Below are 26,422 nucleotides of genomic sequence, written 5' to 3' on the forward strand. Positions count from 1 at the left end.
GTCATTTTTTGTTAAATAAATAAAAATGGTGAAATGGTACGAGAAATTTTTTTAGTTAAACAAACACAACATCTCAGTAGACACGTGGTTACCTTTTTACGCCGCAACCAAAACTGTGGATATTCTGGACTGAATAATCAGCTGTGCCCATCTAACATTTTTTACCACTTGTGCAGAATTTTTGTCCTTACTTTTCGATCCTGTGATTGTTTTGCCAGGCAAGCGATGTCGTTTTATGATCTAGAAAAGCCAATCTTAGTCTATCAGTGCTCACAGAGTCAGTGTTTCCTTGTTTTTCTTGGGACAACTTTGAAAAAGCATTAAAATAGAGGGCTAAGTGGTGCTTTTATTTTATCACACCATATTCAGACGTGCGTACAATTGCTCAAATCCTCAGGTACATATTTCACTCCAGATTGTTCACGAGTATTAATTGGTTTGAGTTTAGGCATATAGACTCGTATTTGGTCTGCGTAACTTTCTAAATCAAGCTTTTTACTATCAGTATAAGAGTCAATAAACTCATCCGGTAGCCTCAGAGTCGTTTCGAAACTAGTCCCTCTTCTGAGCACTATGAGTCAGTTTTGACAGCTGTTCGTAGTCCCAACATAACCAATGGCAGGAATCCTGTCCACTGATTGGGTTTTGAGTGTGAAATAAGGGCAGCCTTTAGCTGACTGTGGAAACGTTCTGCCATCCAATTACCCTGAGGGCGATATGCGATGCAACGTATCCTATTGGAGCCTGAAAGTTCAGCCAAGTTGCTAAATAGTTCATACTAAGATTGTGCTCCTCTATCCGTCTTTATTGTTATGGGTGTACCAAAAATGGTCAAACAGTTCCACTGTTTCGGCTATGATGTCCGTTATCGGCATGGCAATAGGGAATCTCGTGAGTCGATCTATACATGTAAACAGATAATTAAAACCATTGGAGCGCGGTAGAGGGCCTACTGAGTTGATATGCACATGGGTGAAACGAACATATGGTCGCGAGAAAACGCCGATGCGTGAATTTATGCGACGACTAACGTTTGACTGTTGACACACCAAACACTCTCCAACCCATTTGTGTACATCGTTTTGCAAATTCAGCCATATATATCTGGTGGCGACATTGCCTTCATCGTGTCACAGTAAATCAGAACGCCAACAATAGGCAGTGGTAACTGTTTTAGTTTGGGGTTAGAGTAATTTATTGTAAGTAGGTTTCGTAATTCTTGATCCTTTTCTTGCTTTTTTCTCAACGTCTTGAAATTTACTGTAGTCTGTTTTATGATGTTCATTTCTCGTCAAGATAATGCATCTGCCGCCTGGCTTTCGTGACCTTTGACATGTAGGATATCACTTGTGAACTGTGATATATTGTCAAGGTGTCCAACTTATCGAGGTGAGAATTTATCAGCTCTCGCTTTTCGAGCATTGGTCAGTGGTTTGTGATCCGTAAAAATTATGAAATCCCTGCCTTCCATCATGTGTCGGAAATGCTTAATGGTTAGGTAGATTGCAAGAAGTTCTCGTCCAAAGGTAGAATACATTATCTCTACTTAAACAAGTCTTTTTGGGAAGAAAAAGCAATCGGTTTCCAGACGTTTTTAACCAGTTGGTTAAGAGTACTGTAAGATCCATTTTTAATGTCTTGTGTGTTTGTGAAAATCCCTCCATATACTTGCACTTTGTTCCTATTGATCCCCTTAGTTGTACATTGTTAGTTTTTTATTACATTTGAATTGTTAATATTTGTATTTTATCATAGTTTTTATTTTATTACGCCTTCACTAAGTTTTTGTGCTTCTTCCCCAACTGTATCTACGTTGTTTTAGTTGACACTTGTTCTTGGCGGCAGCCATATTGATTTGCTCCTCCTTTTGTGTGTGTTCTATCCAGTCAGGATAGAATAACGTTCATTTGCTGTGACTGGTAACTTTCCCTCATCGTTTATCAACTTCTTTATTTATTGTAATTTAGATTTTATTGATTGAACAATTATTGGTTGAATAGCCGGGTGGTAATATTTGTTTAGGTAACGATTTACATTTAAATTTATGATGAATTATAGAACAGCTATTTACCCGATTACTTGTTTTTGATTTTGACGGGCAGGAGCGCGTGTCTAACTTGCCTGGACAGCTATTCAACAGTCCAAACCGTAGTTTGGATCTTACAAGTACCGTCTACTGCTTTGTCCGAAGCATCCATGATCAGAGCAAGTGGGGAAAAAAGAATTCGGACACATCAACGTAGTTACTTGAGCCAGTTTATCCCTTATCTGTTTCATCCCTTCAACGACCTCAGAAGACAGCTTGAATTCTCTTGGTTTTCTTTTAAGTAAATCTGTCGAAGGTTGCACCAATTATTCACAACGCGTATGAATCTGCCATAGAAGTTAATTAGACATGGGAAACTTTTAAGTTGTGTTAGAGAACTAGGTATGGGGTATTTTCTGATAGTGTTCACTTCTGTAATCCCCTCACGGTCGTCTATCGCCCTCATGTTTCTTTAGTACCATATGCAAAGGAAATGCTCATTGGTCATCAGAGCGACGAGTAATACCCAACTGTAGTATGTAATCGAATTCAGCTCCAGAGATTTTAGGTTTATCTGGTGCTAGTCTCCTGGGTCTAGCAAACACAGGCGCACCTTCGGTTTTGCTTGTATGACTTACCTTTAATTTGCTTTTGGAAGGCTGCGGGTTCGGTTTGACTAAGTTTGGAAATTCCGCGGGTATATCCTGGAGTCTTTCTGTCGTTACTGGCAGAGTTGTGCCAGATTTAGAGATGTTATGTAACTCTCTTTGCCTTTTGTGTTATTTTTACTTGTTTTCAGTGTTAAGCGTCGTTTTTTAGTGTCAACTAGGAATTCATATCTCTCTAAAACGTCCATCCTCAGTATTACCAGATCTAAATAGGCCATAGTGAAAACTCAGGGGAATTACCTCCTCAACCGCAAATCCAGCGTCAAGGTTTTCTGCCCATATGTAGCGGTTTTAGCTTTTTTGACAGCTTTAAGTGTTACTGCAGAAGTTCCTCGACCCAGATCAGTCTTGTTCCGAGGAAAGATACTAAGGGCAACGCCAGTATTCATTAAGAAGTTCAAGCCTGAGTTTCTGTCTCTAGTATAAAACAAGCGATTGTTTAGGCTTCCCTCCTCGGTCATCGTGACCTGGGTGGTATTCGCTTCCCATATTCTTGGAATTCTTCCTAAGCGAGGCTCATGGTTGCCTGCTTTTGGTTGAGTTGACACCAAGCTTCCAGTGGTACCAAGAGAAGTACTCAGATTGTCTGAACATTTGTGGCCTGTTTTGTGATTCGGATCTTGGTCATTGTGGTGACCTGCTCCTATTCCTATGACCCACTTGCATTCTGGCAACAGCCTCACCGAGACTTTTACCACTCGCAATCAACCTTTCTATTACTAGGTATTTTGATGGTCCTTCTTTTTATGTGTGACTTATCGTGCATGATTCAGTTGGGAGACCTCTTTCCATTATCCTGTCTGCTACACGTGTTAAATGGGAAAAGATGTGTTAGGATTTCATGCATTCAAACAGTGTTGGACGCAGAATGGCAGAGCTTGTATCCATCCTTGTTTTAGAACTGCTTCACTTATTGTGTTATCACCCACCAAAACGTGGAGGTGACGTAAAAACTGTGGCGATGGTGGATTTTAAATCGAGTCACGGACTTCTTTGGAAAATGAAGGATGGAGGACAGAACTTAAGTCTCCATAGCGAATTCCTTCACACTTGATATTGTGTCTCGCAAAATAATGCTCTAGTTGAGCAAACCCCAACTCGGGGTCACTACGATCAAATTCTGGAAGTCGAACTTTTGTAGTCATAACAGTATCTATCTCCGCTAGTGAAGAATCCTCAAGGCCTTGAGTTTGTATTGAATCTAGCATGAGATTTGTGGCCAATATAGTAATACAATAAATGTGAGGTCAAATACAGACTACAACACGAACAACGTAAGATAAAAAACTACGCACAAATATATATACCAAAGTTTGGTTAAGGATAATCAGAAGGTCTACTTTTACGGCTAAGCAAAAAGAATGGTAACAATTGGATGAAATTAAATTTGTGCTCAACATAGAGTTCACCGCGTTTGAGTCTGTAGGTAATCCTTGATCTATCGATAGAAGAAACCAGATCAGTAGTAAGTAGATCTTCATTTTCACGTTGGACAAGAACATAGTGGAACGGGAGTTTGCCTGTTCAAACATACAAATCCTTTCAATATTCAATATACGATAGTAGGAAATATAATGCCTATAAGAAATAAGGAAGTGAATGAATACTTTAGCTCTACTGTTTTGACATATACTTAGTTGTTTGAGGTCAACCCTTGACCAATAACCTGAGTTGTTACGAACGTTGTTAAACGTGTAGAATTATTGCTTCGCTTTCCATCATCCTCTGATTTCGTAGTAATTAATGATAGAGTTTGTTTATCAATGATAGTATTTTGTTTTTCTTGCTGATCCTCATAGGAAGCAGGTTTTATTTTATATAGAGAGATGGTTTTCTTCTCTCCTTTTTTGTTAATGATTAAGTGTTTGGTTGTCCGTTTAATTACTTGATGAGGTCCTTCGTATGGTTGCTTTAACGGTTTTTTAGCAGCATTGACTCAAACAAAGACAAATTTCCACATTTGCAGACGTTTGTCGAGTTGTGCGTGACTATTATGCTCACTCAGAGGTATTGCTTCAACTTTTTGCATCTTTTGTAATAGATGGGTCGCAAAGCAAGTTGAGTCAGTTGGTTTTGTTGTATCTGGGTCGAACAGTTGTCGTGGTAATATTAGAAATGCACAGTAGAATAATTTCGGCTTATATGCGACCGATATCTTCCTTGGTGATTGAGCGAATTCCAAGGACTACAAGTGGTGGGGTGTCGCACCTTTTTGATGTATCAACTTGTGCCATCAGCTAGCTTTTTAGTTGACAATGAAATCTCTCAACTAGGCTACTCGCTGTTGGATAATAGGCTGTTGTTTAATGTGTCTCACTCCCAGAAGTCTGGTAAACTCTTGAAATGGGACGGACTGAAACTGGGGACCACAGTTCGCAGTAATGATTGATGGGACTCCATAGTTATCCATCGGTCAAGAAATACTAATGAGACTGTTTCTGATTATATATCTTCGATAGAACATGCTATTGTCAATCTAGTAAACCTGTACACAGCCGTAAAAATATGTGTGAAGGAGTTCGATAATGGAAGAGGACCAACATTACCTAAATGTACATGTTGGAAGCGTCTGTCAGGTAATGGAAACTTTCCAAGAGTGCCAAATGTATGTCGTTAGACTCTGCTACGTTGACACTACATGCGGAGTTAATTTTAGGCCAGACAGAATGTTCCGTAATTAGTTTTGCTGTGGCCCGGATGCCAGCGTGTGAAAGTTCGTGTAACTGTCGAAATATGCGTCGTCAACAAGCTCTATGGACAAAAAGACGGTTGTTACCAGTTAAAACATCGCAAATAATAGATAAATCGGAGAAATGAGTTGGCATAAAACTGAGAACCAAGTTTAGGACTTGGTATGTTCGAGCTGCGTTTGGTATAATAATCCACAATCATAAGTAATTGAAAATTTCAATGAAGATTGTTGCGATTCAAACGGTATGTCTTGATGGTGTATATAATGGAAATATAGCTGTGGTCTATAAATGTAGATGGTAAATACGTTAGAGTTCATTTATCATAACGACAGACAATTGAGAACGAAAGAAGTATATGTGTAGCAATGCATTTGTGAGCGGTTATTAGTGTGTCGTGCTATAAGGGATTCCAAACGGAAAAGGAAGGATTCAGGTCGTGCGATTTTAAACGACTATTTTACAGTCACTCCTAATAAATGTACAAACTGCGAGAATTGATGAAAGAAGTGCAAATAGTATCGAAGACTAATTACAAAATAAGTTTGTCGTAACTATCTCCACACAATAAAGTGAACTGTAGGTAAACCTACTTCTCATGATTAGTCAACTCTTGGAATTCGCTAAAGACTTAAGCGGTACGAACGACTTCATGGAGTCCTTCGTGAGGACTCAGAACATTATATGATACCAAATCCCTTCTAGTCATGTTTATTTCATAAATCAAGGTCCTTGACTGGAGACGTCACTAGTCCGTTTCTACTAAACATTGAAGTCCATTCAGCAAAAGCTTCTATTCCATCCATAACCACTTGGAATGAAAGAGAAGCTGTGAAGTTGTAGTGTGGTGTTCGGTTGCTGTTGACTATGATCACCTCTACAGGAAGACTATGTGACAGTTAACCGATAAGATCCCCGTAAGCGAAATATCAGTAGGCAGTTGATGGCTGTAGTCAATATGTATTTGTTGACGATCTCGTAGTATCGAAAGAATACCGAGATCGCGCCAAAGGAGTACAAGCGGAATCACTAAGCAAACGTAAGCGCGTGCAAGGTTACAATCAACGGAAGGAAAGATGTCTTTAGTACGGTTAAGCAAACAAGTACAGTGAAACAATCCGTGGTACAATTGGATATAATAATAATTGTTTCCATTACACCAATCGCGTTCTCTTGATAAAAGTAGGTCACTACAAAGTAATCAAAAGTCTCGCTAATCTGTGGCATCAATTTCCACTCCTAATATTTCGTTTCATTATTTCACTAATGCTATGAATAAAATTTGGTATTCCTGCTACTTTGCTGTTGCGAACTTATCCTATACAATGTTCAGTTTCTATTTTAAGGACTCTGAAACGTCATTCTTTTTAATGAACTCTCTCCAAGTTCTTATGCTGAAGCACGCAAATAAAACTAATCCCCACTATTAACAAATTTATTCATTTGTGATTACGCTTCCTGATAGTTTTTTTGCTGAGGATGTTTTGAATTTCGTGTTGGTGAATTAAAACAACTTTTAGCGCCTCGCGGCGGCTGTTCACGTTTTGCTGTGGCTGTATGTGATCTGCATTGGTATATGTGTATTTGTTATTTTATTTAGCGTTCATGCCTTACATTTAATAGTAGTTGTAAACACACATTGGGTTTAAGTTTCATTTTTCGGGAAGTAATTTGTCGTTTCACTTCAAAATCCTCGGGATTTTCACACTTACCGTTTGTTTAATATGAAGCTGTAATGAGAAAATATTTTACTTCAAAATCATTGAGATTAGTAATTCTGTAGGAGACCAATATCCATTTGTAGTTACAAGTCAATAGTGTTGTGACACGGCTTTTTATACAGTTTTGTGCTGGAAAATCAATTTCCGCCTGTAGACAGCTTGCTTGTTTACCTTTCGGAATCATTTTCTTAGTTTACCAGCTCCAAGGCTAATCAGTGGACATGATTTAATTCGGTCCAAGTGTTTTGTTCATCTTGTCATAAAACATCTCGCACATTATTCCAGAGTTGGAGAAATTGTTGTGACCAAGGTATTTCACGTTTACATCAAAAATGCGTCTCTCTACTCTCATTTAGTATCACCTTGATTGGATTCTATATATCTCAGATGGGATTTTCTCACTTTTGTTACCCATAGCCGTATCATGGTTTCATCATGAATCAAAGCTAGACCTAAAAAATATACGGTTCTCTCATTTGTTTGTGCTCTAAGTTGTTACCTGTTATTTGCTTGATGCCTTATACTGCTTTCCTAGGTCATAAAATTTACTGCTGTTTCACTCCCTACTCTCTAGGTCATGTTTTCCACTCACAGTCTACACCTATGTGCCAGTTTTTATGTTCCTTTTATCTACAGATCAATTCTGAATAAGCATCAACACAGTTCCTGCTTCAAAGTTAGTAGATAATAGAAACGTCACATGGCTTGTACTAAAATTCCTGTGCGCTTCGTAGTACTTGTCAGTTAGTTCCTCTGTAATTCGTGGAAACACTTGGTCCTCACCCCAGCCCTTTTTATTATGAGGTGAATTCATGCCTTGTCCTAAGTGGTGATGTGACTGGGGTCTATTAGAAAACCAGTCTGTAGTCAAAAGTCAATTAATGTCCCAACATCGTTTTAATTTAGGCCAGAGCATTCGTTTTCCATATTTTTGTTGGCTGTTTAAACTGTATCCCTATTTCCCAGTCATATCTATTCTTTTCAGCTCAATTTTTTCTGCTTACTTTCCTATCACTTGGTTTTATTATCTATACTCCATTGTTCTATCTAGTTAGCTTACTACTGTTAAGCTGATGTATGATATGATAAGTGAAACCAACACACATGCAAAGTTTATGTAACATGACTAGTGTTAGCCTGACTATTGGCATTTAAATCGTTGTTTATGTCCGCAAGTTAGCATCTGATATCACGTCGAGTTTATAGAAAGTATCAGATAGACGGAAAGTAATGATTAGATAAGTCAGTCATTAATGAAGTTCTTATCAACTGAAGAGAACTACAGTTCAACTGAAAGGTAGCAGGTTAGAAAGCCCAAACGATTTTTGAGCTGTAGATGGAGTATCATGAATAGTCCCTTCAGGTTGGTCTTAATATTTAATGTAGTTTACAAGGAATGCAGGATTTTTTTATGACGAACACTTGGGAATTATTTCAACTACACTAATTTCTATAACCCTTAGCTTCATAATTATAACATGTCTGGTAAAAGAGCTGAATCAGGGAAGTTTCAGACATTTGATTGTTGGTCAAAACGTTATTCTTCAGTCTTAGGGAACATTATTCAGTCACGGCTTTCCGGGATCTGATATATTTGAAGACTTATGGTCCGTTTAAGTTAAAAAGGTATCAGTCCCTCTGGGCAAAGACAGTTACAAGCTGTAGAATCTTACGAATATTTTCAAAGACTTATGCTTGTGATATGCTTCACACTTGTCAGTCGTAGTAATCACTAATTAGTAGTGAGAATAATCAGGTTACAAGTTCAAACAAAGCTCCTGTTTCAGTTTGCGAAATCTCGAGACTCAATACATAAACCTTTACTTGACTGATAAGTTGCATTACTTTTATTGTTGCTTTTGTAGTAATCATGGAAAATCTTAGTGTTTTCTACAATACTAGCCATTGTATATCGCTTAACCAGTGATTGAGAGCAGGGAACCCTGTTAAACGGCAGGTTTTACTATTGATAGTGAATATGTCGAGTAAGCACCTAACATCCCTTGTTTTAATTATTTATTTGAACACATAAATATTAATACAAAGGGGTGCCGAGTATATATGTGTCACACAAGTCACTTGCTTTTTATGTGGGCTATGATGCTGCCCGGATGCCAAAACCTTGAGTTTTATAGTATACATATTACGGATAGTTGACTTTATTTCCTGGTTCGAAGGTGGTGTTAGACTCCTTCAGTTGAAGTTCTTTTCTGTTGTGATCGTTCATCAAAAGAAGTAAGAAGTATCTAATCCTATTAAATGCTTTTTAATTTATCACTTGGGAATCAAAATCTTTACGGTCATTAGGTTTCTAATTAACTAATTAAAATTTTAATTAATTAAACACACGAACATTGGTACAAGGTGGCACCAAATAGACATGCGCCACATAAATCATTCGGTTTGTGTAGGGGCTGAGATACTGCCCGGGTACCCAAACCGAAGCAGGTGGTTTTCTCAGGGGGCCACACCCAGAGCCTTCGACCTGAAGGTCTGATCCACAAGGCAGTGGAGCATCGTAAGTAAATGCAGTCCCATGGTAGCCGGTGACCAACAATAGGTTCATACACCATTTGTCCCTTTAGGATCCTGAAACCCATGTTCATCAATGGTTTGAAATCAGGGTCCTCCAACCTCCCCAGGTAGACTCTTCGTGTCCACCAACCCAGTTAAAGCGCCGGACATTTGTTTTCCGTTCTCTCAATTTAGTAAATACCACCCCTGTGGCGAGAAGGCAATGAGTAGGACTTCCCTGACAGTAGTTGTATTCGTGGCCATGTGAGAGCATTTCGAGAGGGAAAGCTGACTCCCCACTCTCGGCCGTACCAAAGCATTTGGAGGCATCATTAGGTTAGTTACACCTATCAGTGTTTGTCAATTGCGTCTGTTTCCCTGGTTTTAATTCAGTTTTATAGATTCGCTTAAAAGTGTATTGCTTGTCTGATTTCTCAGATGATCTCTTACCCAGGGATTCTACTAACGTTAAGAAATCAAGTGATGTAGTTTTTGAACACTAAGTGAATATGAGAATGGTTGAGACACGTTCCTCACCATTCACATCCAAAATGTTATCTTAAGAGTTGTCCAGCAGAGTTAGGTAGTCTGCTACGTTGACCACCACTTATCTTGATCATAGACGTTATTTACACTCAAGTTGCGCTGTACACTCACACCAAATGCAGCTAATGCATCTTGGATAACAATTTATTATCTCAGGAGAATTCGTCTAGATGCTTAGTTAGTTTACGGGTTACGATGCCTCATGGCAATTACCTTTCAACCGGAAGGGGCCATCTTTTTAGTGCACTACTTAAACAGTTAAATAGTTTTTTCGTTGGGACTTTCCTTGAGGTTTATGTAATTACCATTGGGTGAATTGCTTTCAGAGATGTGAGAATGTCTTTGGATACTAGGTAAATGCTGTTTAATGTCTGAAGTTTTTAGCTTATCGATTCGTTTATTTGGTTGATAGTAAGACAATGGTAACTCAGTATGGTTTACCCGTGTGACTTTTGGGACTATCCGTCTGAAATTCTTGGAAGTTGGCGTTTATAGTACTCGCCCCCAAATGCCCTGGTACGGCTGAGTGGGGAGAGTCCGTTCTCTCTCGAAATGCTCTCACATGGCCACGCGTATATAGCCTCTGCCAGGGAATTCTTACTCACTGCCTTCTCGTGGCGGGGGTGTTGTTCACGAAAATGAGAGGACGAAAAGCGAATATTCGGCGCTTTAACCGGGTTGATGGACATGGAGAGTCCACCTAGGGGAGTTGGAAAACCCTGATTCCAAACTAATGGTGCACATGGGTTCCAGTATCCCGAAGGAACAAATGGTGTATGAACCAATCGTTGGTCACCGGCTACTATGGGACTGCATCTGCTTACGATGCTCCACTACCTTGTAGGTCACAGCCTCAGGTCGAAGGCTCTGGGTGTGGCCCCCTGAGAAAACCACCTGCTTCGGTTTGGGCACCCGGGCAGTATCACAGCCCTCACACATATCAAATGAGATTTGTGTGATGCATATGTATTTGGTGCCTTCTTGTACCAATATCTATGTGCTAGATAATAAATAAATAATCATAGTAATCACATCGTGTCACGTTAATGTAAGTCATTTCTTGGCTTACGTAAAGATGATTTCTGTCAAAATCTGTTACGGAAATGAACACTAGTAAAAAGATAAGACTTACCGATTCTTCTCGGGATTCAATACGACCCGAAAAAGATCTTGTTCAATAAACACCATTAGGTGTTGGCATTTTCTGGGTATTTTTATTTTTATTTTATTTGAACACAAATATTGGTACAAGAGAGCGCCAATATATATGCGCCACACAAAACAATAAGAATTCGAAGAGAAAGAACAAAAAGGTAAGGAGCGTAAAAAAAAGAGAACAATAACGAAGAGGTTGGTGTAGGGTAGTGTAGTAATAATAATAGTAATAATGAGGGAACGGAAAGGTACAATCATAAAGGATTCCTTCAGTTAAGGGAGTTACAACCGTTTGTTATGAAGAAAGTAAAAGAAGGTTACAGCAGGATCGCCACTGGCTTCTAATCTGAGCCATATCTGATAACGTCTCTAGCCACTGTGTAGCACCATCTCTCGGACCCCAACCAGGGAGTCGTGAAGGTCCGACAGAAGCCAGCCCTTTGCAGCTTTCATACTCCGACACCATGTCATGCACTGACCACCTCTCCGCTTTTTCCAACCAGTCCCAGAGTCGGCAAATAATGCACGACGTGGTATTCTCTGGGACGACATTCGTAGAACATGTCCAAGCCACGGAAGTCGGTGTTTCAAGATGGTGACACCGATTGAATTATCGTCTCTGTGCCCGAACACACGATGCCGAACCTCTGCATTACTGACATGGTGTTGCCACTGGATGTCAGCAATCCTTCGGAGACAGCGATGATCGAACACAGAGTCGTCTAACGTACTCAACTCGGAGAGGCCAGGTTTACAAGCATAGAGCAAAACTGCTCTCACCGACGCGTTGTAGATCCGACCTTTTACAGCCAGACTAACATCACTAAGGCGCCAAAGGTGGCCCAGATTGGCATAAGCCGCTCTGGCTTTCACTATACGTGCATTGATCTCATCACTCACACCCCCACCAACACTTATGCAGCTACCCAGATACACGAACATCTCGACTACTTCTGTCTGCTCACCATCCAGAATGAGTACAGGATTACGATCCTGCCAGTCTTGTAGAAGTACTTTGCACTTCGAAGGTGTAAAGCACATACCCATACTTACGGACACTGATTGCCAACCGATTAAGTGTGGATTGCATGCCTTGGGCATTATCACACTGTAAGACAATATCATCCGCATACTCAAGGTCGAGAAGTCTTTCTCCAGGCAACAGATCCACACCACTATTACTTACATCCATCAAAGCTGTTTCCGGAATGTCATCGATGGCAAAGTTGAAGAGGAATGGTGAGATTGGGCAACCCTGTCTAACCCCACTGCTCGAATGGAACAATGGAGAGAGGTAGTTGTATGCCCTCACTCTGTCTGAGGTGTTTGTATATAGGGCTTTTAGGATGTTAATAAACTTTTCAGACACACCCTTCTTCAATAGGCAATCCCAGAGAACAGTCCTATCCAACGAATCGAAGGAAGCCCTGACGTCAAGAAACACTACGATTGTTGGCCTTTGAAAAGTATCACGGTGTTCTAACATTTGGCGAAGGGTGAAGATATGATCAATACATCCTCGACCAGAACGAAAACCAGCCTGCTCCTCGCGAGTCAATTTTTCTCGGGTTTTGAACAACCTACGAAGTATGACGGAAGCCAATAGCTTGGACGCAATCGGAAGTAGACTTATCCCCGATAGTTGTAACAGGAACGACGTGAACCCTTTTTGAAGATAGGGACAACTATCGACTCATTCCATGACATTGGTACACTCTCTAGCTCCCACACCTTTGTAAACAACGTCGTCAATTCCTTAGTCAGAAAGTCACCACTATCTTTAAAAAGAGCCGGAGGTAAGTCATCTGGACCAGGTGATTTGTAACGCTTCAAGAGTTGGAGTACCTTGCGGAATTCCGCCTCATTTGGTGGATCAGTCGTCACCGGCCGTGGAGGGCAGGACAGTCTGACCGATGTTGCCGGAGCAGCAGGCCAGTTGAACTGCCCTTCGAAAAATTCTGCCCATCGTCCAAGACGTCGATGGATGTTAGTGATTGGCATCCCACCATCCTCGCAGATTGTTTCACTCACACCAGACTTCTTGCTGCCAGTGGCTCGGATGAATTGGAAGAGCTTCCGGTAATTACCAGATGCAGCTGCTGCTTTCAACTCATTAGCACGCTCCGACCACCAGGCTTCTCGGTCCTTACGCAAGCTTTGCCCAATTTCCTTACGTAACATCCTTCGTTTATGGTCAAACTCACGGTCACCTGGAGTAGACCGACGGGCTTCAATGAGTTGTAAGGAACCTGCAGAAACCCAGTGCTTATAAGCGGGACGTTTCGCGAACCCACAACTGACTGTACCCGCCATTTTCATGGCGTCATGCAATTGCAACCAATGCTCATCTATACTTCTCGGCGGAATGGTAGCTAGCCTAGAAACTAGCTCGGTTCGATACTTATCAGCAACAGAAGTTGCAACCAGCTTGCTAACATCAATCCGTCGGTGGCGGTCACTTCTTTGTCCACTGAAAAGTAAGGTAAGATTGGCGCAGACCAAGGCATGGTCAGAGTCCAGATAGGTACTCCAAAAGGAGCGGCAGTCTTGTACACCACCACGCCGGCGGTAGCTGATCGCGATGTGATCAATCTGAGTCCATGCTTGGGATGCAGAGGGAGGATGCCAGGTGGCACATCGGCGATGACTGTGCCGAAAGTTAGTGCTATCCAGAAACAGGTCGTGGTCTGTGCACAGTTGCAGTAGACGGTCCCCGTTATCTGACCTGCGACCAACGAGTCCCCATCGGCCACCTAAACGACTCTCTTCTGTGCCTAGACGCCCGACCTGAGCATCCAAGTTTCCGGCTAGTACTACAATATCTGTCGAACGCACTTTCTGGAGAAGAACAGTTAACTGGTGGTAGAATTCATCCTTGATTGCATCCGGGCTGCAATCTGTCGGGGCATAGGCGGAGATGACGAAAATACATCGTTTCTCACGCCGATTTCTTCTCACTTCGATGGAACTTTCTAATCTAACAGCACATAACCGACTGTTAATTGGGATCCAATCGATTAGTGCTGCCTCAGCTCTAGCGCTTAGTGCGACACCAACGCCAGCAAGACCAGACGAAGATGCCACAGGGTCCGCGGATAAGCGCACGTAAAACAAGCTTTTCGAAGCAACAGATGAGCGAATTTGTAGTACTTCACTAGAGTCTTGAATACGAGTCTCGGACAGACATCGATATGAAGACTTTCCAAAGATATACCCAGCCCTATCTGTTGTCCAACCTGCATAAGTGTGCGAACGTTGAAGGCAGCTAGTTTGAATGGCGCACGTGGTTTCAGAAAAACTGCTTCAGTACTCATATTCAGTGGAAACATGCAATGTTCAACCAGACAGTGACTCGAGAACGTTTAGATACAGTCGAATTTCCACCAAAGACGAGCCACTGTATAAGTATAAAAGAGGGTGAATAATGTGGCAAATAATAATAACAATAATGATAATAATAATAATAATAATAGTGATAATCATAACAATAATAGTAATAAAAATGACAATAATAGTAATGATAATAATTTGAATCATTTGGTTATTTTTCGAAGCGAGAAAATTAGTTTCCATAGATATAGAGAGTTCATCGTTTGCGTGTGGGCTGCGATACTGCCCGGGTGCCCAGACCAAAGCAGGTGGTTTTCTCAGGGGGCCACACCCCGAGCCTTTGACCTAAAGGTCTAACCCACAAGGCAGTGGAGCATCGTAAGTAAATGCAGTCCCATGGTAGCCGGTGACCAACGATTGGTTCATACGCCATTTGTTCCCGCAGGATACTGGAGCCCATGTGCACCATTGGTTTGGGATCCGGTTAAAGCGCCGAATATTCGCTTTTCATCCTCTCATTTTCGTAAACAACACCCCCGCCACGAGAAGGCAATGAGTAGGACTTCCCTGGCAGAGGCTGTATACGCGTGGCCGTGAGAGTATTTCGACAGGGAGAGCGGACTCTCCCCACTCAGCCGTACCAGGGCATTTGGGGGCAAAAGCCGCAGCTTAACCTGGTCCAGTCCATTTCCAATTAAACTCATAAAAGTAATGTTATTTACATACACGAAGTATGGTAGCTCAGACAGTTTCGTTTCTGTAAGGTTCTACATTATGTTTATCTATTTCTATGTACGCTTAAGATGACTGTGTTTTTTTGGTATACTGGATTAATCTAAATATCTTTGAGGAACCGTGATATATATACTAAATACTTAATATTCAGAACGGGTTTCGTTTTACATATCACAGTTCACTAAGTTGGTTTGGAGTGACAGTCGTCAAAGAGATATTACCGACTTTATCATATGGTTATGTCTTTTTCCATGTTCCTTGTTTATTTTTTTTAGCTGTACATGGTAACCATTAACAGTTTTCACTAATGTACCGGAACAACTCTGTGATATCAAATTCGTCGGACTCGCCACAGACATCCCAGCCTTACTACTCTAGAATTCTCTTACCAAAAGTGTCGGGTAATGGTCCAATAAATCATTCTCAAAGGCGACACTCTCTTTTAAATGGTTCAAGTTCAACATCCTCAGACCGTTCTAAACAATCACTAGTTTCAGCCTATTTTGGTCGAAGTCGAACACTACACAGGGATTCCCCAAGTTATATGCCGACTATCTTTAACTTCCATCCTTTAAATGGTTACCATTCTCCAGTTCTGAAACGTCGCGTTTGTCGGACTGAGAGCACAAAGGCAAACTTATTTGGGACTCCTGAGCCACCTAATTCAGATATAGCCATTAAACATGGTTTACGTGTTTTCGAGTCGAAAAAGCGTGCTCGTGAGCTTTCTGATATTACTGTTACTACAGAGGAATCATCGCAAGATGAATCAGACTTTGGAAATTCTAAGCGTCGAAAAACATCTAGGACATTCGATATATCTACCGTGGGGTGCACACACGATGTCGACGGCTTTTCTTTCACATCCTTGCGTCAACTCAATAGCGGAAATGCAGTTGGGGTTACTGCCTGTGCCACTGATAACAGATTACTATCCAAAGTGAGCGATCGAAATAGCAAATCAGTTCAGACGCAAGTTTTGAATGAGTGCGAAGATGATAGAACAGTTTCAACCACATCATCTGCGGGGAGTGTTAAACCGTCCCTAAATAATATTTTTGGATCTGCTGCAGCTCTGAGAAGAAAGATTCCATACATGTCACCATCTGAACTTGAAGCCCATTTGTTGTCTACTAAAGCTTTAACATATACGAGTCAGTATGCTCTAGAGAATCACACCTCAGAAGCAGGTGATTTTAATCCTATTGATTTGGATACATCACCTTTTCAGTATTCAAGAAAAAAAGTCACTGCTCGTAGGATTGCAACTGAAAACAACCAAACCGTAGAGGATTCAACTCAGTCGTCTTTAAATAATGTTGGACCACCACTAGTTACTAATATAACTTGTTACGATGAGAAATCAGAGACTGACAGTTCAGAACTCCCAGTTGTTCAGCCGACATCCTTAAATCGCTTTATTGCAAACCTTGAAAGTCATTCAAACCTATTTCTTAATAAGATGAGTCAGTCACAGATTAAGACTGCTTCTGCGGGATTTGATGTGGAATCACGTGTGAAACGTATTCGTGAACTGATCTCAGCCAAATCTAGTAATAATTCGAGCAGTTCATGTGGTTATAGTACTCACTCTACTATCAGTTCTATTACAAGTACTAGCTATTGTAGTCCCATCACTCAAATCCTAGCTAGTTCAAATTCATCTCCTATAGTTTCTACCATATCATCGTCACTGCCTAGTGCTCATTCAACATCTGGCGTAAGTTTCATGTCAGTCATTGTATGTAACACTTCTGCATCAGTTCAGAATATCACCTCCATTAGCAATCCATTGGCATCTTCAACCACTTCCAAACATTTCAGTTTTCCTGTAATTAGTTCAGTTAGTGAAGTTATCAGTACTCAAGCTGTTATCCCAACATCTATTACCGTTACTTCTATAGTAAGTCTACCTGGTAGCATAAGTTTTAGTTTTACTTCTACATCCAACATATCTTCTCCATCCGCCCCAGTGACTAGTGCAAGTACAGTATTAGCAACTGCCGTTACATCAGTTTCATTTTCTTTCTCTACTGCTTCTACCGCCCATGTATCAATTTTGAAGGAACCAACAATCATTTCAACAGTAGCTGTAACTACGTCAGCTTCAGTCTCACATCCAATATTTCCATTAGTTACCAATTTCAGTGCTGTCTCAACATCTGAAAGTAATTCTGCAGTAGTTCCATCTTCCATATTTACTTTTCCGACCAGCACGATAACTACATCTGCCACAATAATTTCTGCAACGGCGACAACAACAGCAACACAGATCACTCCTGCTTTCTCTTTTTCATTTCCACCTACTTCATCGACTCCTTTACAGACGACTAGTAAGTTCTTAAATGTAATTATCTCCGAAATTCTTTGGTAACAATATAGCCATTGTTCACGATTTTATCTGTTGTTTAATATTTACAATCAAAGTTGAATCTATACATGTACATAGGAAAATCATTTTAAAACACTATGAAACTGTTGTCCCCAAATGCCCTCTGAATGTCTTCATTGATACAAGTTAACTAAATTAATCCGTTTATTTATAAAGTATGATGGAATGTTTGGATGACCATCAGAGTAATGGATTATGATACGATCGATTACTAAACGTTTTAATTTTGAACATTTATAGAGAGCCTATCCTTGCGATGGTTAAAGCCTTCACTAGAGGTTGCTATGTATTATCACTTCTATCCTTTCATTGATTGTATTTGATTATAAATGAAAATAGCTACCCACTATTTGTGTTGATTGAAAATTTAGAATTCAGTTTGCAAAGCTATTAAAATACATGTTATCTACTTATTTATTATTTATTTTATTTATTTAAACACATAAACATTTGTATAAGAAGGCACTAAATATATATGCAACACACTTCGTCATTCGATGTGTGTGGGGGCTGGAGTGCCACCCGGGCGCTCAAACCGGAGCATGTTATCCAACCACTGAATTAATATTTTTGGCAAACTGTACGTTGGTTATGATTAACTGAGTAGCTGAATCCATATTCTGATTTATTCCCCATGTGTGTTGATGTATACATTAAGGTTTATAAATACTGAGGTGTGACGTAATCATTGTTAAAACCTGTATTGAAGTATAGGTTTCTTTTTTGCAACCACCGTAAGTCTAGCTACATAATATGTTTTACTGATAGCTTTTTCAAGCATTCTTATCAATATTATATTATTTATTTTCCCTTTTTATGGGGGAGTAATATGAACTCTGCTTAGGCACGAATCGAGTGATGAGGCAACTTAATGTTTGTATTGATTTATTAAATTTAACGGGTATCTGTTTTGTATATTTAACAGAAATAAGTGAAATTTAAAAATACAAACATTCCCAAACTACGCTCATCTATTGCATTGGGTAGAAGCGGTTTCAATTACTTGTGTGTTGATGTTGTAGTAGCTGAATCTCCCTTAAAATTATTTTCGCTAGAGGCAGTGGACCTTTTGTGCTTCCCAACGTAGCTCATTTACCAGATACATATACTCGTGTACTTGGCTTCGGGACACACTTTAGTTATGATTAGTAATGCTACCGGTTGCTAAGACTGAAATGGATGCAAGGGGGTTCCAACCTCTAGCTCAATGGCTAGAAGCTATACGCCTTAACCGCTGAATTAACACTTTGCGTTTCTGATCGTTAAGATAATGTGGCCGAGTACGGTATCAAGCCGTCAACATCACATTATCTTGTTTGTCCCAAATTACTGTTCTGCCGTTTATACATTTATGCAGTGAGATGTCGTCTATGAAATTACCAAGCGGGTTTAGGATATATGATATTTAGAGATCACCAAACGACCGTTCTAAGGTGCTATTCGTAGTATAAACATCCAGTTCATCGACAGTGTCAGGATCGAACTTTTAGATGAATGTTGCCACTAAATAAAATTTATAACTCCTGTTAACTAACTGAAAAAAAGTAATTAATGTGAGATTATGAGATGTTACATAGTTAAGAAGAATCTCAATATCAGCAGTTAAGATACCTAAGGAAAAACATAATTGGGGTCAATAAAGTCGAAAATGTTGTCCATGATATTGGTGTCACTAATTTGGATTTGGTTAACTTATTGGTTTTAAGATATAATTGCATCCTTTTTGAACAGGATTTGGATACGAGATTTCATTTAATTTCATTCATATGTATTCTCTAGGTTCAAACTTATCATCGGCAGCAAATCTTAGTTCAAGTGTTTTTGAACCTTTGAAGCCTATTTCTACATTCAGTGAGTTTTCTTTCCCGAAACCAGCTATTACATCATCGGCCAGTGTTCCTACTAGTAACCCATCATCAGTAGCTGAAAATATAGTTCAGTCCGACAGTAGCAGACCGTTTACTTTTGGTTCAATTAATTCCCAACCCATTTCTACGGCTTCCATTTTTACATTTGGAGCGTCGACAGTGACTACATCCTCACTAAAACCAGTCTCATCCGTTAGTTTTGGATCAACTTCTATACCATCATTTTTGGGATCATTTTCCAACTCTGGACCTGTGTCAAGTAGTTTTGTCTTTGGTGCTAACGTGTCTAAACCTTCATCAACCATTTCAAGTGGTGCTTTTGGTCAGATAACGGGTACCACGTCATCGCTAAATACTGTAGCAAATAATGTTGGTTTGTTTACCTTTACATCCCCAATTACTAGTACTTCTGGCGTGTCATTATTTGGATCAAATTCTATTAACATCAGTTCCACAACTGTATCACTTCCCACAAACACGTCTGTATCTGGTTTCAGTTCAACTACGATAAACCCATTACTTAATCCAGTGTCTACAACATTTTCAACAAACTCCTTTACTCTTGGAATTAAACCAGCAAATGTAACTCCTACCAAAACTACATCTTTATTTGGAGCTAGTAATTCGATTTTCGAAACTCCTAATACATCATCATCTTTAAAATTCAATTTTAATCAGTTAACTTCTAGCGCCGCATCTAATGTAGCCATCACCAGTGGATTGTCGTTTGGTACGACAATTGTGACTACAACTGTAACTTCTGTAACGCCTGCTAGTACATTGTTTCAGTTCGGTAGTTTCAGTTCTAATTCAAAGCCATCTGCAGCTTCCGTTTCTCAACCGCTCTCTTTTGGTTCCTCAGTGCCTCAATTTTCGTTTGGCCAACACTTCACACCTGCATGTTCACAACCGAGCACCCTACCAACTTTGTCATTTTCCTCGCTTAATTCGGGTCCCATAACTACTACCACTAACTCTTTTCAATTCTCTTCAACTCCCGTATTTTCTAATATTAATCCGCCAACTAATTTTAGTGGCTTTAATTTCTCTCTACCCCAAACATCTACACCAAGTGTAATTACACCTCAAACAAATGCTTGTTTTGTTTTTGGTCAAACACCGTTAAGTACTGGCGTTGCTAATTCCAATCCATTCACTTTTAATACATCTTCAACTACTCCTCCATCTAATGCTACGAATGCGCCTCGACGTCGACCACTTTCAAGCAGACGCTCTCGTCGTCCATAATTTTCTTTGTCTATAATGATGTAATTATATTCTTATTGTTTTATCAGATGAAACATAAACTGGACAGTATTTTTTCATTAGAGTTATTGTGCTTGCACTTGCGTGTGCGCTTGTGTAAGCATTAAAAGATTAGCGTTCTAATCGGAACAAAGTCAAAATTCTTTGTTGTTAATTGCAGTTGTGTAAATGACGTTAGTTGTTTTCCGCTTATTTTTACGTGGTGCCATTTGAAACTATATACATATATTCTCCCTCTTCGAATAAATGCAAACTTTCTTAATGTGTATATGTAAAAACATATTGAGTTAGTTACTGTATATTCCCTATTTTCCCCTTTGGCTTTTATTTTCAATCCCATACGAAAATTGTTCCTAACGTTTTTTGAAGAGGGGGAATGATAATGCTAGTGTTACTACAAGCTGATATGTAATATATAATTACCAATTGCTATTATTATGCTTGGAAAAGATTAGTTTGTTTTTATTCATTTCTCATTTTGTTTTGTTTAACAAAATCATGAATACAGTGAGTTCGTATAGAAGAACTAGTGTTTTCAGTTAAGCATACAGTAATGTGCTCCGGTAATGCATTAAACTACCGATATTATAGGCCTTTTAAATAAGGGGGTTTTATGAAACTGTATTTTCCCGTGGATTTATGCAGTGTTTTGTCCACTAAGAACGGTGATCGATGAAAGGGGAGATAACCTTTTTATTGATGTGAAATATGTTCGATTTACCCTTTGTCCCTCTGACTTACGACCAATCGAAAACGCATTTTTCTGAACGCATGATGAGTCTACTTTTAACAAATACTGTAATTTTTCGAATTTGGTAACAAATTGTCATTAAAGCAATTAGTCCTTTTTATAAATTTCGATAAAGCAATGAGAAGACTGAGTTGATCTTATCAATTCCATCTTCAAATTATTATTACCTTAGTCATGTTATCTCATACGTCTATTGTGATATAACTTGTCAAAAGGGATGTTTGTGTGTGTGTGTGTATTGGATTCCCAACAGATCAAGATTTTGTTAGAGAACTTCAGTCGACCAAAAATGTAAAAGTCATAGACTTGATTACGCTTTAGTATTTTCAGTGAAAATGTAATGATATATAAAATAAATTTATATCTATTGATTTCGAAATAAAATATCTGATTGAAGTTCAAAATGAAACACTTGTATATGAAGTAGACTAATTTCATTTTAGGTTATATTTTCTACATTAGAATGGATTTGATAGAAATGAAAAACAATAAGGGCGAAAAACATGCCTTAATTTGAGAATTAAGAAGTTATACTTGGCATTCTTCATTAAATGTATTCCTAAAAACATTGTTCTTTTGTTGAAATTTTTCTCTGAGCTGGGTGGTTTGATCAGAGAACAAAATTTCACCAAAATCATCTACTTGAGTTACAAATCATCATTTCATTGTCATTTGTACTCTTCAGCGAGATATAATGAATTATTATTTGGTCAATTGCTGATGTTGGTAATAATCAGAGTCCAATGACGAAGTTTTGTTTAGTGTTAATTAGACGAACAGGTGGAACATATTAGGAGGACCTCATACAGTTGTTATTATTAAGTATGTATGTATTCGGCGGTCTATGCTCCACAAGGGGTAACAGGCGTAAGTAAGTAATTCGTATTGTTATACAAAATTTAAGACTGTATATGAAGATTCTATCTATGATACTTCAATTTATAATAAGCTTTATATTATTCGCTTTCAATATAACAATGCTCAGTTGTCATAAAATATCAGACTATGTTTCGTACTAATATCAAGTTCGGAGGTGAGAAAATACATTGACGTTTTTCTGGAAAATTACAAGGTTAATCATACCAACACAGGTATTTATGTGTAATATTAACGAGTGTCAGTGTTACATAATAATAAAGTATATCGACATATAGGCTGTACCAATTCTGGACATATCTTTCTCGTTATTACTATATATCTAACGTCAGAAAGCTACGACTGATCGTAGCATCTTGAAAACCTCATTATATAATGGTCAGTTTTAATAGTTTTACATTCCATACCTTAATTTACTACAATAAAACGTATAGCATAATCTATGAGTTAGCTAATTTCTTTTTCTTTGTTGTTGTTGTTTTCATCAAAAAGATTGTTTACTCAAACTGATCACAATGTAGCGCAATTTTTAAAGATCACTAAAATATATATTACTAGTTCAAAGATTATATTTATATTTTTAAAAGCAATTTTGTACAAAATCTTATCAAATGAATATTATTCAAATATTTATTTGTAAATATCCTTTTCTAGGTCAGGGCTTTCTTTTTTTTCGAATATTCAAGATGCTGATAGGATCTTGTAAAAGAACTTTTGTAAAACAGTCATATGCATTTGAAACATTTATGAATAATACAATGATCTTATTCATGTATGTAGATATATTGGATCAGTTAGTTTGGTTGGTCAATTTCTTTCTGTTCTTTTTCGGAGTTAATAAACTTGTTTATAATAAAATGGTATTAGTTGGTTGTAGATATTCACTAAAATTATAATTAGTTGTTTGATTTATACTTTCATTTCTTGAAACTTTCAATATTCGATTTTGTAATGTACATCTGAAATGAATTAAAAATTTGTTTATATTAGTTTGTAGTAATAGTTATGATTTGATTAAGTACAGTGTCCACCTTGAGAATGTCCACCTACATACTACGGCTAAATGAGGGTTATAAACCAGTATAAGGATTAATATTTACAGTTGATAGTTAAGGTTAGAAATTAAACTTAGGATTTTCATCACGAACTACCGTCAACTGTAATGCCAATGTGGTTGTGAATCTTCATCGACTGAGATGGTTGGGTCACGTGTTACGTATTCCTGAATATCAATTACCTCAACGCGCAATGCTGCTGACTAGTGTTGGACACGGTTGGAAGAAAGTTAGGGACTGCCAGACCAAAACCTGGCATCAGTCTTTGAAGTCACTAACTTCTAGTCTGAGTCATGTCGAGAGATGCAGACTACTTGGTTGGGGTCCACGTGACTATCGTAACCAGTGGTTGGAGACTCTTGGTGACATGGCTCAGAATCGATCACAAAGGCGTGGGTGTATACACTCTTTGTCTTCCCTTAAACCGTGAGATTAAAATCGATTCATATCTTTCTTTCTACGAACTGATTCTTTCTCCCTGTATCATATCATTATATAAAATCTTTCTTTTATATATTACCACCACTGAATTAACAATTCTATGAACTCGATATTCATCTGGTTGTACTAATGAAGTATGGCAACTTCGACCGATGCATATATGTGTCTGGTCCTACGTTGTAGCTGACTGACTGATAATGCCAAAACTCTATTTAGCCAAATGAATGAATGAATTTCGTGCCAAAATTCAAAAACTGTTATCGTAAATCTGATTGGTTCATTCATAAATTACAGTCTCGCTTATTGTTGCTTCGAATATTCGAAGTTGACTTTTCTTGTTACTAAAGTTTACAAGCTAATCATTGGTTTAAAATTAATTTAAAGGTAGTCAGATGTGGGTTTTAATATATAAGTTAAAAGGATTTTGATGATCTTAATTGTATATTGCGGTAGACTTAATGAAGTATATTATTTTTCTTGTTACTTATTTACAAACGGATAATAGAGTGTTTCAAATGAATCATATGTTAAGCGAATATTTAGTGAACTACTTCGTTATGGAGTTGTGAATTGATTACTTATCCTCCATCCATACCTCATGAGGTATATTTCAGCTTTGAAAGAAAACGGAATATTTTTCTCCTATAATGATATATAAATGACTCTCGAAAGTATTATATCTGAAACGTTCACTTAAGTGTAGACCTTGTCTCGTCTTTTTACTATCATTCATTATTCATTATGGATATATTTTTTTTGTTTCTCTCCAGGTAACGCCTGGGTTTCTGAAAATTCATTACTTATTCATTAGTTATTAGTATGACGATTTGTAGTTTATCTATCATCTAAAAATTGCGGATTTACATTGATAACTTCATAATTGCATACCTCGGTGTCGTTTACCTGCGAAGTCTGCATAAAGATAGCGACCCGTTTTGTTATAGTAGCTGGAACACTAGTTCTCTGCAGACAGATGAGATACAGTTAGGTGAGACCAAAATGCATCATAATTCTAGTTTTATTTTAATGGGACCGAAAAACATATGAGTTTCCCAAGGAAAACTATTCATTGCATGTTTTTCGGAATGCTAATGACAGCTGTTGTGTTTTAAAGTGCAAAGACTGCATCATTTTGTAAACTACCTCCTTAAATATTGTAACTAGTGTCAAGGAATTGCACCTTGAGTTCATCAGCTATGCTTGCAGGCCAACGGGATAATCAGCATTAGTTAAGTTTTGTTTTAAGTTCAACAGGAAAAAAGTGTTAGCTATGTCCAGAACTATACATGTAAACAATCGCATGGTAATTTAGAAACCTACCACTCTAATTTAATATAACTTGTGGCTTAAATTTCGCCGACTACTAATTGATGAACACTGTTTTTTGCTTGCAAATCTATCTAATACTCGTGATTTATTCATACCGCATTTCCACGCGAATTAAATGTTTTCGAAACATTAGCCATTTCTCCACAAATCCCATTATAGTATATATTACTGATTATTTTTAAGTAGTGTAGAATGTGAAACAAATTTATCTTCAAAAGTGCTTTGATCATATTTTTCATCGTGCTTAACTATTGCCTTTCATTGATTAGTTGTCTATGGAAAATGCTATTGTTATTGTTGTCAATGTTTGTCATCACCTACAAATTAACACCACAGCATAATGAGTAGCACTCAACCACATGATTTATTGGCCGGTTACGTTTTGTATATAGAGAGCGGTGATATCAGTAATTGCTAAGCAATAAAAAGAAACATCTAAATTTTCAATCTGTGTCTCCATCAGTATGGTATCATCTCATTAACATCAACAAATTCATTATGAAAAAAATGTAGAATTACTTTAGGGGAACTAGTAAATCAATGACCAATTAGTTCTGTTGAGACGTAGGAAAGGTTTTGGTTTTAGTTGTTTTAATGAACAAGAAAATTCCAAAAATTCATAATGATAATGAGCACTTCATTATGGACAAGTAGAATAAAATTATGACTTATGAATCGAAAATAAGATTATTAGCCTTTTAAACCAGCTATTGAAAGTGGAATTAATGGATGAATTGACTAATGAACCTCTATGATGTAGATCAACCCAAGTGTCAACGGTTATGCGATCTGTCTAAGACCTATCAAAATAAACGGATAGTATTTTGTGATGAATAATTAACTATATTATAAGCTTACTTCACAGATTTCCTAGTTAATCGAGCCCACAAAGAAAGAGTTAGCCATGCACAACTTGTAGGATAGTTTTGATTATATTAACAAAATAGAGAGTAGCAATTTAAGTATAAAGTACATGATTTCACTTGAAAGAAAGTTTCTATTTACAAATGTAACACAAGATTATTGATCGTATATACAGTTTATTGTTTGTAGCTCTAC

At 38.2% G+C, this 26,422-nt stretch overlaps 2 protein-coding genes across 2 annotated transcripts in view; one reads left to right on the forward strand and one right to left on the reverse strand.

The window, feature by feature from the left end:
* Positions 1 to 6,899: 6,899 nt before the first annotated feature.
* Positions 6,900 to 22,603, forward strand: MS3_00002649 (uncharacterized protein). Its single transcript, XM_012936291.3, has 3 exons — positions 6,900 to 6,939; positions 15,661 to 17,718; positions 19,557 to 22,603. Exons 2-3 carry the CDS (start codon positions 15,693 to 15,695, stop codon positions 20,891 to 20,893), a joined length of 3,363 nt encoding a protein of 1,120 aa, XP_012791745.1. The 5' UTR covers positions 6,900 to 6,939; positions 15,661 to 15,692; the 3' UTR covers positions 20,894 to 22,603.
* Positions 22,604 to 23,092: 489 nt separating this feature from the next.
* Positions 23,093 to 26,422, reverse strand: part of MS3_00010284 (uncharacterized protein) — a 94,477-nt gene continuing 91,147 nt past the window's right edge. Inside the window, exon 8 of the mRNA XM_035732219.2 lies at positions 23,093 to 23,497. Coding sequence (XP_035588354.2) covers positions 23,386 to 23,497 — 112 coding nt within the window. The 3' untranslated portion in view covers positions 23,093 to 23,385. The remainder of the gene's footprint in view (positions 23,498 to 26,422) is intronic.

This window comes from Schistosoma haematobium, chromosome ZW (assembly GCF_000699445.3).
Source record: "Schistosoma haematobium chromosome ZW, whole genome shotgun sequence".
Lineage (NCBI taxonomy): Eukaryota > Metazoa > Platyhelminthes > Trematoda > Strigeidida > Schistosomatidae > Schistosoma > Schistosoma haematobium.

Bases quoted from the DNA above. Each gene is read 5' to 3' on its own strand.
- MS3_00002649 (XM_012936291.3), top strand. From the start codon at position 15,693: ATGTACCGGAACAACTCTGTGATATCAAATTCGTCGGACTCGCCACAG. The intron at 17,719-19,556 runs GTAAGTTCTTAA...TGTATTCTCTAG, and splicing joins GACTCCTTTACAGACGACTA to GTTCAAACTTATCATCGGCA.